This window comes from Limanda limanda, chromosome 16 (genome assembly GCF_963576545.1).
Source record: "Limanda limanda chromosome 16, fLimLim1.1, whole genome shotgun sequence".
NCBI classification, from domain to species: domain Eukaryota; kingdom Metazoa; phylum Chordata; class Actinopteri; order Pleuronectiformes; family Pleuronectidae; genus Limanda; species Limanda limanda.
Window position 1 is genome coordinate 6691606 of NC_083651.1, and position 11506 is coordinate 6703111.

The 11506-nt window shown below is 41.7% G+C and overlaps 1 protein-coding gene across 1 annotated transcript in view; it reads left to right on the forward strand.

The window, feature by feature from the left end:
* The window catches only part of kalrna (kalirin RhoGEF kinase a), a 94649-nt gene extending 86965 nt beyond the window's left edge, over window positions 1-7684 (forward strand). The window contains exons 57-68 of the mRNA XM_061089070.1: window positions 590-752; window positions 3004-3060; window positions 3380-3407; window positions 4020-4182; window positions 4323-4444; window positions 4547-4678; window positions 4758-4919; window positions 5987-6065; window positions 6190-6241; window positions 6591-6739; window positions 6890-7028; window positions 7127-7684. Coding sequence (XP_060945053.1) covers window positions 590-752; window positions 3004-3060; window positions 3380-3407; window positions 4020-4182; window positions 4323-4444; window positions 4547-4678; window positions 4758-4919; window positions 5987-6065; window positions 6190-6241; window positions 6591-6739; window positions 6890-7028; window positions 7127-7684 — 1804 coding nt within the window. The remainder of the gene's footprint in view (window positions 1-589; window positions 753-3003; window positions 3061-3379; window positions 3408-4019; window positions 4183-4322; window positions 4445-4546; window positions 4679-4757; window positions 4920-5986; window positions 6066-6189; window positions 6242-6590; window positions 6740-6889; window positions 7029-7126) is intronic.
* Window positions 7685-11506: the final 3822 nt, after the last annotated feature.

The following is an 11506-nucleotide window of genomic DNA, read 5'->3' on the forward strand; positions in this document are numbered from 1 at the left end:
CATTATAATTATTTTTAAAAAACACCAATATTCAAGGTAGAGGAGGCTCAATATCTGAGTACTTTAGATAATGACACAACCACAATCAACAGTTTAATGACAACTTGTCAAATATAGTTCTAACTTGGAACCTGTCACTCACTAGTTTGACTCAAATGGAACAAAAATGTTGTTATGAGTCATATTTTTGTTTTGTTTTAATGCACAATAAGTGTAATAATATAAAAACAATATCCAATACAATGTAGAATAAAATAAACAACAATATAAAACATGTTAACACTTCTATTTGCAACGGTTTTATACATAAACATAAAGTTTATGATGACAGTTTAAATGTTTAAATGCTGTTTATACTTAATATATGTAAATGATGACACCTCATCTCAGAAAATCAAGCCTTGTTTCCATAACGACAGAAACATGATATCAAATCCCAAACACACATCCGCGTCACTTAATGGTGCCAGTGGTCAGAACATGAAGTTGTGACCTGGCGGCCATGTTGCCTCTGCAGCCAGACTAAGCTGGACGCCACTGAGCTTCCCTCTGATTGGCTGCTTGACTTTCTCGTTCCTGTACCGTACAGGAAGTCTCTGTCCTGGAACACTCTGCGTGCCCGGAAGCGCGCCGAAGCCAAGGACAGCACCTTGTTTGGGGTCAGAGGTCACGAGAACGGCCTCTTCCGTAAGCCCAAAGAAACCACGCCCCCTCCCCCTATCGCCTCCCCGGCCACGGGGGTGAAGGGCAAAGTGAGTAACGTAGGTCAACGGCGCACGTTGGTGATGTCATATGTGTGTGCCAAAACCCCCTCACCTAGCTCCCCACCCTCCCCCAACTTGGTTTTCATTTTTGATTCCTAAACTGTGTGGGTGTGTGTGCGTGTGCAAACCAACGAACAGTCGTTTTTTTGGTTTGTTGATTTGATCCCAGCAGCAGTTCTCAACCTGCGTTAGTTTATACGAACGTTCACTCAACCAAAAGGTTGCTCATGAAAGTTAAATTTATTTGTTCGAACACTGATCCCAGAGTCTGTGACGGTGTTTAGTTTAGGGACAACGTACATTTTCTGGATCTCTGCAGCCAATTCAGAACCAGAGATTTAATTAGCATTTATTTGATGGTGATGGAAGTGTTGTGACGATCTGCAGGCAACTGAGTGACTGTTGATCAAATGCACTAAATGCATCAAATCCACTTAGCATTTATGTCCAAGAAGTGTGGAGCAGAATGCAAAAGCCAAATACAATGCAAGTGGATGACAATGCATTGGGACAACTGTTGCCATGCCGATGTTCAAATGTCTTCTACTGCCAGTCACTGTGTCTCAATGTCAGGCATGAAGAAGGCATCCTCACACTGGGGAGGCTGGACTGAAATGAGACAGATTTCCTTTTTGTGTCAGAAGCTTTACAGGCTGTAATGTTTGATTCCTTGGCTAGTTTGAGCCGCTCAGCCGTCCAGATATCTAGCTTGTTAGATAAATAAAAGATCCTGGGATATGTTGGTCTAATCCATCCATTGGATCCATTAATTGGCCACATTCAAAGGAGACATGCCAGTGTGACACAATTGGTCTTCAAATTCAGACTCAGCTAATGTGGTGTGGCTTCTGCATTTCTGTGTAACTCTCCCAGGCCAACGTATATTTCCTTTGTTAAAAATCTCAGTTAAATTTAAAATCCTGCTGTGACTGGGGCCACAGGGGATGGATTAACGATGATTAAAGTCGGATCATAATCACACAATGTTTTTCCACACATGTAAATAAGAACTGGTTGAGAACACTGCACTACTTTATTTATTTTACCTGACAACTTTCAACCGCACTGATTGAAAAATAAAGTCTTTTGTGTTTTTGTGTTGTTTGATTTCTTTTCCCTCCCTGTGCATGGGTAGAAGTAGAACCCGGTGACTTGGATTTGTTTTTACGTTGCTCAGCATCTTGTTAACTCTTGTTTTATTTTGTAGTGAACTAACATGAAAGTGTTTGGATGTAGCATTGTCTACAAAGTGAAATGAAAATCTTAAGATGATGTTTATGTGACTTACTTGAGGTAAAAACTTGAGTTCATGTGACACTTTATGTTTCAAAGCAAAAGTGCAAAAGAAATGCACTTGAAAAAAAACTTGAAACAAATGTTGAAGTTTTATCCCGAAGCTATGAAAAGAACAGATTTCCAACAAACAAAGTATTTGTTCCTGCCTATGTAGAAATATAACTTCTTTCTCTTTGCATCATGAAACTAATTAAACAACCGTCCAGTGACTAACTATTTCTACATACACCAGTCAGTAAGAAATTATTAAGAGTTTAAATAGTCTTAATACATACAGCAAAATCAAGAAAAAAAGCATTGAACTCTCCTGCAGAAACATAATGAAGATTGTTTTCTGTCAAAGCCACAAATTGGACGTTGAGAAATTGTGCAATGTTTTTCACCACTCGCTTTACAATTTCTAAGTTCCTGGATTCAAAACACAATAAGGCCTAAATTCCCGTGTCAAAGCTCCTCTGACTCTGAAGATTCAAGTGCTGATGGTAAAATAATTCAACACTCAGCTGTGGTTGGATTCTGCTTCATGAAACTCAGGAGGTGCAGATCTGAGACTGAAGCACAGGATAACGTGAAGAGCGTCAGAGCCGAGTGAACATTTACTGCTGCTGTTAATATATTAAAGGTCCTAAAAAGATTCAAACCACAGCAGCTCCCGGGTGAGTATCAGCTACTAACAATAGGTTTGTGCTGTTCCCACCAGAACTTTTCTTATTTATGCCTCCTCTCAGCTTACTCCATCAATTTCTCCTGCATGCCTTCACTCCTTTCTCTATTTCTTGCATCTGCTTCCTTTTTCCTTTGATTTTTCTCATCTCTTGTTTGCTTTCTTTCCTTCTTTCCTGGTCCCAAATCTGCAATCTGCTGCCTTCACTCCATCCCATTCTTAACCTACCTCTCTTATTCCTCCTCCTCTTCTTCCTCCTCTTCATTCGTTCTCCACCAGGACACGTCAGATGAGTCAGACTGTGACGATGACCTCGTCCCAAAGACCGGCATGGAGGTACGATACGTCGCACACTATGTTTTATGTCACTTCACTTTGGAACAGTCTGAAACAGCAAAAAATAAAAGAATTAATAATAAACTATACTGTTGACAACAAAATGCAGCCGCACTGTTTCATGTGTTGAAAACTAAAACTGCTCCTGCTTATGATTGAAAAAGTTATGAATTATAGTACAGTCTTATAGTCTATAGTTCCTACATTGGGTGATTTGTTTTGGTTATCATGAGGAGCTCAGTTTACTTTGACGTGTGTCAGGATTCCCAACTAAAAACCTTTTAGCAAAACTTTAACTTGGACTTCATCTGTTTTCCAGCTTCTCAACCCAAACTTCATCCAGGAAGGTAAGAAACATGAGGAAAAAACAGCCTAATATACCAATATATAAAAATGTATTAGCATACGCTTCTATACTTTTGTTTATCCGAGGACATAGAAGAAGATATGTTTGAACTAGGTCCACAGACTGAAGGCACACTTCCCCGCCCCGACGGACTGCCATAGATCACTGGTTACCTGATCATTGACTTTTTATCAATAATGGACATTGTGTTCATATTGATCGTGTTTAGAACTGCACACACTAAGATGTGTGAAGCATATAAGATGAACTGTTCGTGAGAGACGTGTAGAATAGAAGGGTAGATAAAGTTTGGTGTTTTAGTTTCTCAGTCTCAACAGTGCGTCCATGTGGTATAAATTCACTATCTACTAAATTAAAGGGTGTGAAAAGCCTCATCTGGATCCACACCCAAATTCAACGGCATCTTTCCTGACCCACACCAGGTCCTTCCAAGTTCTTGCTAAATAACAGACATAAAAACACAGATTTAAAATGTCCAACCTTCTCAATGTTTGTGCCAGGGGCTGTGCGGTTTTATTCACTAAATCAAAGGGCTTAAAAGGCTTTTATCACAGCTAATAAGACTTAGCATGTGTATTTATTTACTGTGCAGTGGCTCCAGAGTTCCTCGTCCCTCTGTCAGACGTGGTGTGTGCATTTGGAGAAACAGTCGTCCTGTGCGGCAAAGTCTGTGGACGACCCAAACCCTCAGTCACCCTGAAGGGCCCCGACCAGAACCCAGTGACCAGCAACAGCCGCTTCACCATCGACATCAGGTAACGTAATTCCTGCTCATCCTGCTTCCTTCCCATCAACTTCTAGACTACTTCCTGCTCTCCACACTCTATTATCCTTCTCCATCTTTTCTGAATCTTGTCCTCCATCCCTTCACCTTCGTCCTCCTCCTCCTCTCCAGGGACACGGGTGACATCTTGTTGAAGATCTGCAATCTGATGCCTCAGGATACGGGGATCTACACCTGTGTTGCTGTGAATGAACACGGCTCTGCCTCATCGTCCGCCTCTATTAAAGTGCAAGGTAATGCACCTGAATTACAGTTACATTTAGTAGCTCTGATCAGAAGCGACTCAACTGTTACGCTACTGAGAGATTTTTTTTGGTCTTCCCGCCTCCTTGCAGGTATCCCAGCAGCCCCGGGGCGGCCGGTGGCACAGGAAGCCAGCAGCACGGCGGTGATGATCGACTGGTCACCGCCGACTTCATCTGCCCACTGTGCCGTCAGCAACTACACTGTGGAGTACAGACAGGAAGGTGGGTGTGGGTGGATGTGGTTGGTGTATTTTTGGGAATTAAATAAAGTATACTGATCTTTCTCACTCTTCTATTGCAGACTCGTTGCTATGGCAGCAAGTGGCCAGCAGCAGAGAGGAGTGTGTTCAGATCGACGCTCTGATCCCTGGCGGTCACTATCAGTTCAGAGTACGAGCCTCCAACCACTGGGGGGTTGGGCCACCGTCCGAGCCATCCAACATGGTGACACTGCCCAGCAGCAGTAAGTCTGCAGCTCATACTCTTTTCTAACATGAGCCAACGAAACGTCAATAAAGAGTTTAAAATACCTCTTATGGGATATATTCACAATATGAAATAGAGGTGTTAAAGGCCCATATTGTGTAAAATACATTTTCTGGGCTTTTACCATCCGTAATGACGTGAAGGGGGTCAGTAGGGACCCTCAAAGTATGAAAACAGTCATTCCTCGAACTGTTTCACTCAGTCACTCAGAGATATGTTATCGAAACGTTTCGTACTTCCTTCGCCGTATGATGTCATTCGGGATGGCACAATGAACCCACCACCCCTGCTCGAAGGCGTTACGCCATATTGAAACTCCGTTGTGAAACTCCGTACTGTAACTCGGGACATTACTCCTACTTTGGCCGACTGTTAACATTCAGAAACATCCTGTTGTAGCCGACTTTAACTATGTGGCTGTTCTTCTATAGCTTTATCCAAACATGACGTGACTTTCAGCTGTTTTTACCAGAGTGAATGCGCCAGAATGAGACCGGTGATAGATCTGGGCACGTGTTACTCAAAGTGCAGTCAGCCAATCAGAGGAGGGGCTCAAGAGGCAGGCGAAAACAGCCTGTTCTGTCTGCAGCTCCATAGAGAAGCAGTAGAGAGGACTTGGAAATACACATTGCAGCAGTTTTTTCTACTTTAAACTACTGATATATCATCTTAGAGTATCAATACCTCAAAGTAAGTCCCAGAAAGATGTAAAATATGGAATTAAATGTCTGTGCAGGGACATAATGCACCCAGCTTAGCATAAAGACTGGAAACGACTTACCTGCATCTTTCGAAAAAAGAAATGACCAATCTGGTGCCAGCCCATTGTGATGTCACCATTGAGAAGTAGAGTAATTTTCTCATTTACTTCTTTAGAAACAACCAGTGGAGTCGCCCGCTGCTGGTTGAGAATATTTTTATAAGCAGTGTGTGTGACCAAAACATCTAGTGCCCACTTATTTACAATATGAAACTCAGCTGAGACATTGAGATTATGTTATAAAAGAAAATGGTCTAATCTTTCAATTCTGCTCCTGTGTTCAGACTCTGGATACGACGGAACAGGAATCCAGTGGAAGGAAAACTTTGACTCGAGCTTCTCTGAGATCTGTGAGATTGGAAGGTAAACTGTTGCCTCAGAAAAATGCCTCCAACAACACAAACTTAATTATCGGCCCGATGTTAATATCTGTTTGAGATATTCAACCTTTTTAAATTCTCTCATGTTTGTGGTTACGTCTGTTTAGGGGACGATTTTCCGTGGTGAGAAAATGTCTCAACAAGTCCACAAAGAAGGAGGTGAGTCCTCACACACAGCTGAAGCTAGGATGTGTATTTTATCCGTTTGAAGTGTGGTGATTATTTTTGTTTCCTTTTCAAAAGATTTATATTATTTGTATTTTATTATATAGGGTTGTAGTTGTATATGTATCCCATACATTTTTATTTTTCTGTGTAGTTTATTTCATTATACAACTGTTCAATTTAGTGTGCAGTAAAGTTTACATTGATGTATTAAGTAACAAGCAATGAAGATAAATTATGAAGTTTTAAGATTATTCTAGGGTTATTCTATTTATTTATTCAGTACATATATTTTTTCCTCTTCTGTTTCACCATGAAGCCTGTTTGTAATTTTTCTGTCCAGGTTGCCGTGAAGTTTGTGAGTAAGAAGATGCAAAAGAAGGAGCAGGCGGCTCATGAGGCGGACATCCTGCGACACGCACAGAATCACCAGCTGGTGGTTCTGTTGGACACATACGAGTCTCCCAACTCATTGATGCTGATCCTCGAGCTGTAAGTCTGACATGTCAACTAAAGATTCTGTTTTAGCTTTTTCTACCTATCGAGCTGGCGATCTAACACCTCAGCCATGTTAGCTAGTGGGCTGTCCTGCCTAGCTAAGGAGCTGAAAAACCTTAACGTTACTTTATTTGTGCGAATCAGGATGGAGGATGGTCGTCTGCTTGACTACCTCGTTGCCCACGATGAGCTGATGGAGGAGAAGGTGGCATTCTTCATCCGAGAGACACTCGAGGCGCTGCAGCACCTTCACACCTGCAGAGTAGCACACCTGGATCTCAAGGTCAGAACCACACGTGTGCTCTGAATTAATAATGATTATTTGAACTTTATATGAACGTGTAATTCCATCTGTTTGAATCCTGTTTGTCTCCTCCTCAGCCTGAGAACATCATGGTCGACCTTCACTCTCCCACCCCGTGCATTAAACTCATTGACCTTGGCGATGCTGTCCAGCTGTCCGCCCACCGCCGTTACGTCCACCTCCTGCTTGGAAACCCAGAGTTTGCCGCACCTGAGCTCATCCGTGGGACACCGGTCTCTGTTGCGACAGACGTGTGGAGCATTGGCGTGTTGGCTTACGTGATGCTCAGCGGCGTTTCCCCATTTCTGGATGAATCTCCAGAGGAGACTTGCGTCAACATCTGCCGCCTGGACTTCTGCTTCCCGGACGATTACTTCCGCGATGTGAGTCAGGCAGCAAGGGATTTTGTGTCGTCGGTGCTGCAGCAGGATCAGAGGAAGAGGCCAAGTGCTTCGTCCTGTCTGCAGCACCCGTGGGTGGGTCGTGGGGGCGCACATGGCGGGGAGCACTCCAAGACACCCCTGGACACAACACGGCTGGCCACGTTCATTGACCGAAGAAAACAGCTGCATGATGTTAGGCCCATCACAAATATCAAAGGGCTGGTGAGCAGCAGCATGGGCAACACACTGTGAGATCTGAGTGTCCGAACATCCGAGAACAAACCATGTGTGACCACCAGGAATGACATCTCAATATACTTTAAGCATTTAATTATCTTGAGTATTTAATACTTCATGAGTGGGAAAAGGATTTGGTGCCTTTGGAGTAAGATTTCATTATCTTTCCTTGGTCCAAATCTATTGAGCAAAGAAAGTCTTTAGAGTTTATGGCTGTGCATTATTTAAATTTGACCAACATTTCATGATTACAAAGTCTTTTGTCACCGAGTATCAAACTGCCCTTCGAAAACCTACAGAAGTAGCTCTGAGGAAAATAACCACTGTGAAGAAGCATGATGGCAACGTGTTCTATTTTGTTTACATTAAATTGTTTATTTTTACAGATACATTTTTTTATTTATTAAAGAAAACAGTCTGTTAATCGAGCTAAACCTTAACTTAGATCTGATGAAGGTTGTTTCCTCAACCTGAGACACGATGCTCGAGGACACTTGCCTGTTGGCATCCTCACTAGCCAACTGGCCAAAATAATCTATAACTGAACAGGCTAAAAAGTAGTGGAAAGTTTTAAACCAATAAGGCACTCTGTTGTGTATGCGTGACCAGCGGCTGACATCAAAGAGTTAGTTCGTAGCAAATCTGGTTAAACACTGTGATGAATTATGTTAATAAAGTGTCTGCTGTTGTCTAATTTGAGCTAAATTAAGATCCAGGATAAGTGTTAGAGTAGTTTATAAGCCTTTACTGTTGATTTTCTTTCTTTGGCTACATAGTGAGGTGAGCAGGGTCAGAGTTCGATGTTTCGCCCAACTGTACTGACGTGATTTTTAGCTTCTAGAGACTAAACCTGGGGGTGTAGCTTAAGGGGAAAAACAAAGTCAACTAGTAGTCATACATTTGTAGAACAGTATGATGAGAAATTGTTGCATCAACATCAAGAAAGTAGTAGTAAACTCTCTGAAGATGTGCACAAATGTGGACTAAATGAAGGCCGCCTGTTTCAGTATACAAATCTCAACATTGAGCATAAATGAGCTCAGTGGATTTTGTCAGAATTTTGCATTTCACCCAGAAGCAAGAATGTTTAACTTATTGTGGTGTTGACCATGAGGTGATTCTTCAAGGAGGGAATATGAAACAAGATCTTGCCATCACTCATTTCTCATTGTTTGTCTCAGTTTGGTCACTGTTGGGAATTTTCTTTTAAACAGAAAAATAAAAATATTTAGATCATAAATGTCTTCAGTTAAGAAACCAGGACTTAAAGGGATGTTGTACTTGTCTTGTCCATCTGGCATGAAGCAGATAAGAGGACTCCTCGATAGTTCCAGGTAACCGGTCCTGAAACTTACACAACCAACAACAACAGCTTTCTTGGTTGCATCTGCTTTGGACCTTTCTAGTCTATACTTATTATTTATCAGACTTATTTATTGAATGTTTATTTATGTTAGGACTAAGGTTGATCATGAATCATGTTTGCAGTTGTGACCTGGACCAGAACATGAAGTCAAACAATTCACTGAGCTACTGCTGAAGTGAGCAGGAGCAGAGTTTACATTCTGAACAGTGCCCTGCTCGGACTTATCTGCACTGGACTAAACTGTCATGAAACAAGATGAACTGGCTCGAATGTACCAGCGGCATCACCACCAGGACGGTGTCACCCTGACACTCAGGACTTCTGTACTTAACGTTGGATCTCTGACCACATGGGGAAACCTGGAGGCTGAAATCTGCTCGAAGGAACACAATTAGTTCGTATCACTGTTTACAAGAATTTAGCTAATCGAATAATCAGGGAAAACCTGCATGTCAAATCACCAGGGATGGTTTAGAAGTCCATCATCATTTGGTGTGGAGGTGAGAAATGAACTCGATCCCTATCGTTTGTACATTTATCTACAACCACAGTGACAAATCACAGACTCTCGTGTTTGGTTCTCGTTTGTTTGGCTTGTAAAATTGCTGTCTGGGCCTCCGACTTAGCAGCCGCCGTGGCTGGAGGACAGAAGATAATGTGTCACTGTCCCGTTTCTACTGATGATTGTAATTTATTGTAGAACGTGTTCTGCCATTATAGGTGCTGTCTTCTGCTTTCACCAAATGCTTTCACATCATTTTGCACCTCCAATTACCCAGTTAGCATTTAGCTTACTGTACTATTAGGCATTTATATATTGTGCAGGAAGGGGCGCAGAATGTGAAAATGTGAGCACCTTTGATGGCCTCGCACAACAACATAAATACACATCTGCAAGTGTAGTCCTTTGTGTTTACCTGTGCAGCTGATTTGGACAAGTACAAACCCGATAGACAATCGGGCATCTTATTTCTGCTTCATTTATTCGACTAAAACTGGCTGTGAAAAAAAGGCTACAGAGCAATACATTTTAGGTAAGATTATTGTGAATATATAAGTACGTTTATTAAACTTATTGATCTCACATTCAGATTGTATAATGCTTTCACTGAAAACCATGCACTTGCACTCAGGTAGCTCCTGCTTGTGCTTCCATTTGCTCTGCATTTGCTAAAACTGTGCACTTGCTTTCCAATATTTTGGGGCTTGAACAGATTTCCTGCGCCCTTGCTTCAGCTTTTCTTTGTGCTCATGCCAGTCCAGTCATCGTTGTGGGAGCTTTAGCTTTATTTACAAAGATGGTTTAATAATAAAGCGGTAGGGAGCGACAGTGCATTAATCCGGTTAAAGTAACCACCCTTACAGGTCTCTCATAGATAAAGTTAACATCGATCCACAAGTGGGGAGAACAATTGAATCTGTCAAATGTGACAGAAGTTTCATTTGTGCATAAAAGCAGCATGAACACTGCAAGAGCTGAAGAGAAGAAATCTGAGTGCAAGCAACAAACACCTGCATGCACTCAGTTTGAGCTCAAGCAGCAGCTGTTTGAGTGGGGGCGCAGGGTTTCGAGTGAAAGCATTTAAAAATCTGCACATTAAGTCAATAAGTAGAAAAAACACAATAAGTAAAGAGAGGAGGAAAAAAACATATTGATCAGACTTCACAGCTTTGGTGTCACGACACAACAGCCTGAGCCTTCATGTAGCCTCAGGTTACATTTACACTGAAGAAGTAAATGTGTTGTGGTTTAGTATTTCACTGAAATACTCAGGGTCTTCATGATGTATGAGGTCTAACCCAGCCTGAAAACATGTTCAGTTCACCAGAATGTTTAAGTTCGACTGAGGTCTGTATTTCTGTTTTTTTAAATTCATGTGAAACCTTTTATTTTTTTGTTTGGATTTAAACTTGTGCCGAGGTGACAGCTTGTAAATGGAGAAAAGGAAGAAATATTAAAACTTGAGAATGCAGTAGTATTGTACAGTATGTAAAATAACAGATCTGTTTAAAACCTGAACAGCTCCACATTCTGGTTTGCTTCAATTCTTTTACCCTGCACAGCAACCGAGGCTGAATTTTAACTTCATGAAGAAGAGTCGTCTAAACCACAAGATACTTCACTATAGAGGATGTTCCAGCAAATCAGGTTCTGAATTACGTCACCTGAAGCTGCAGCAAAAATACTTCTCAAGCATCGACTGATTTAAGATGGACGACATGTCTCTACTTCATCCTGATGTACAGTGAAGTTAAAATACAAAATGCAGGTTCAGCATTCTTGTGCGTTTTTGCTAACCACGGTCTGCGCAGTAGTGATCAGGGGGGTGGAGCCATGGTATCCAGGTTCTGCCAATAAATGTACTCGACCAATCCCAACTCAGCTTGGGCTGTCAATCATGACTTTTCACCACATTTTTATAGCATCAAATAACTTATTAAAACCAAACTTACTGGAACAATTAGCACTT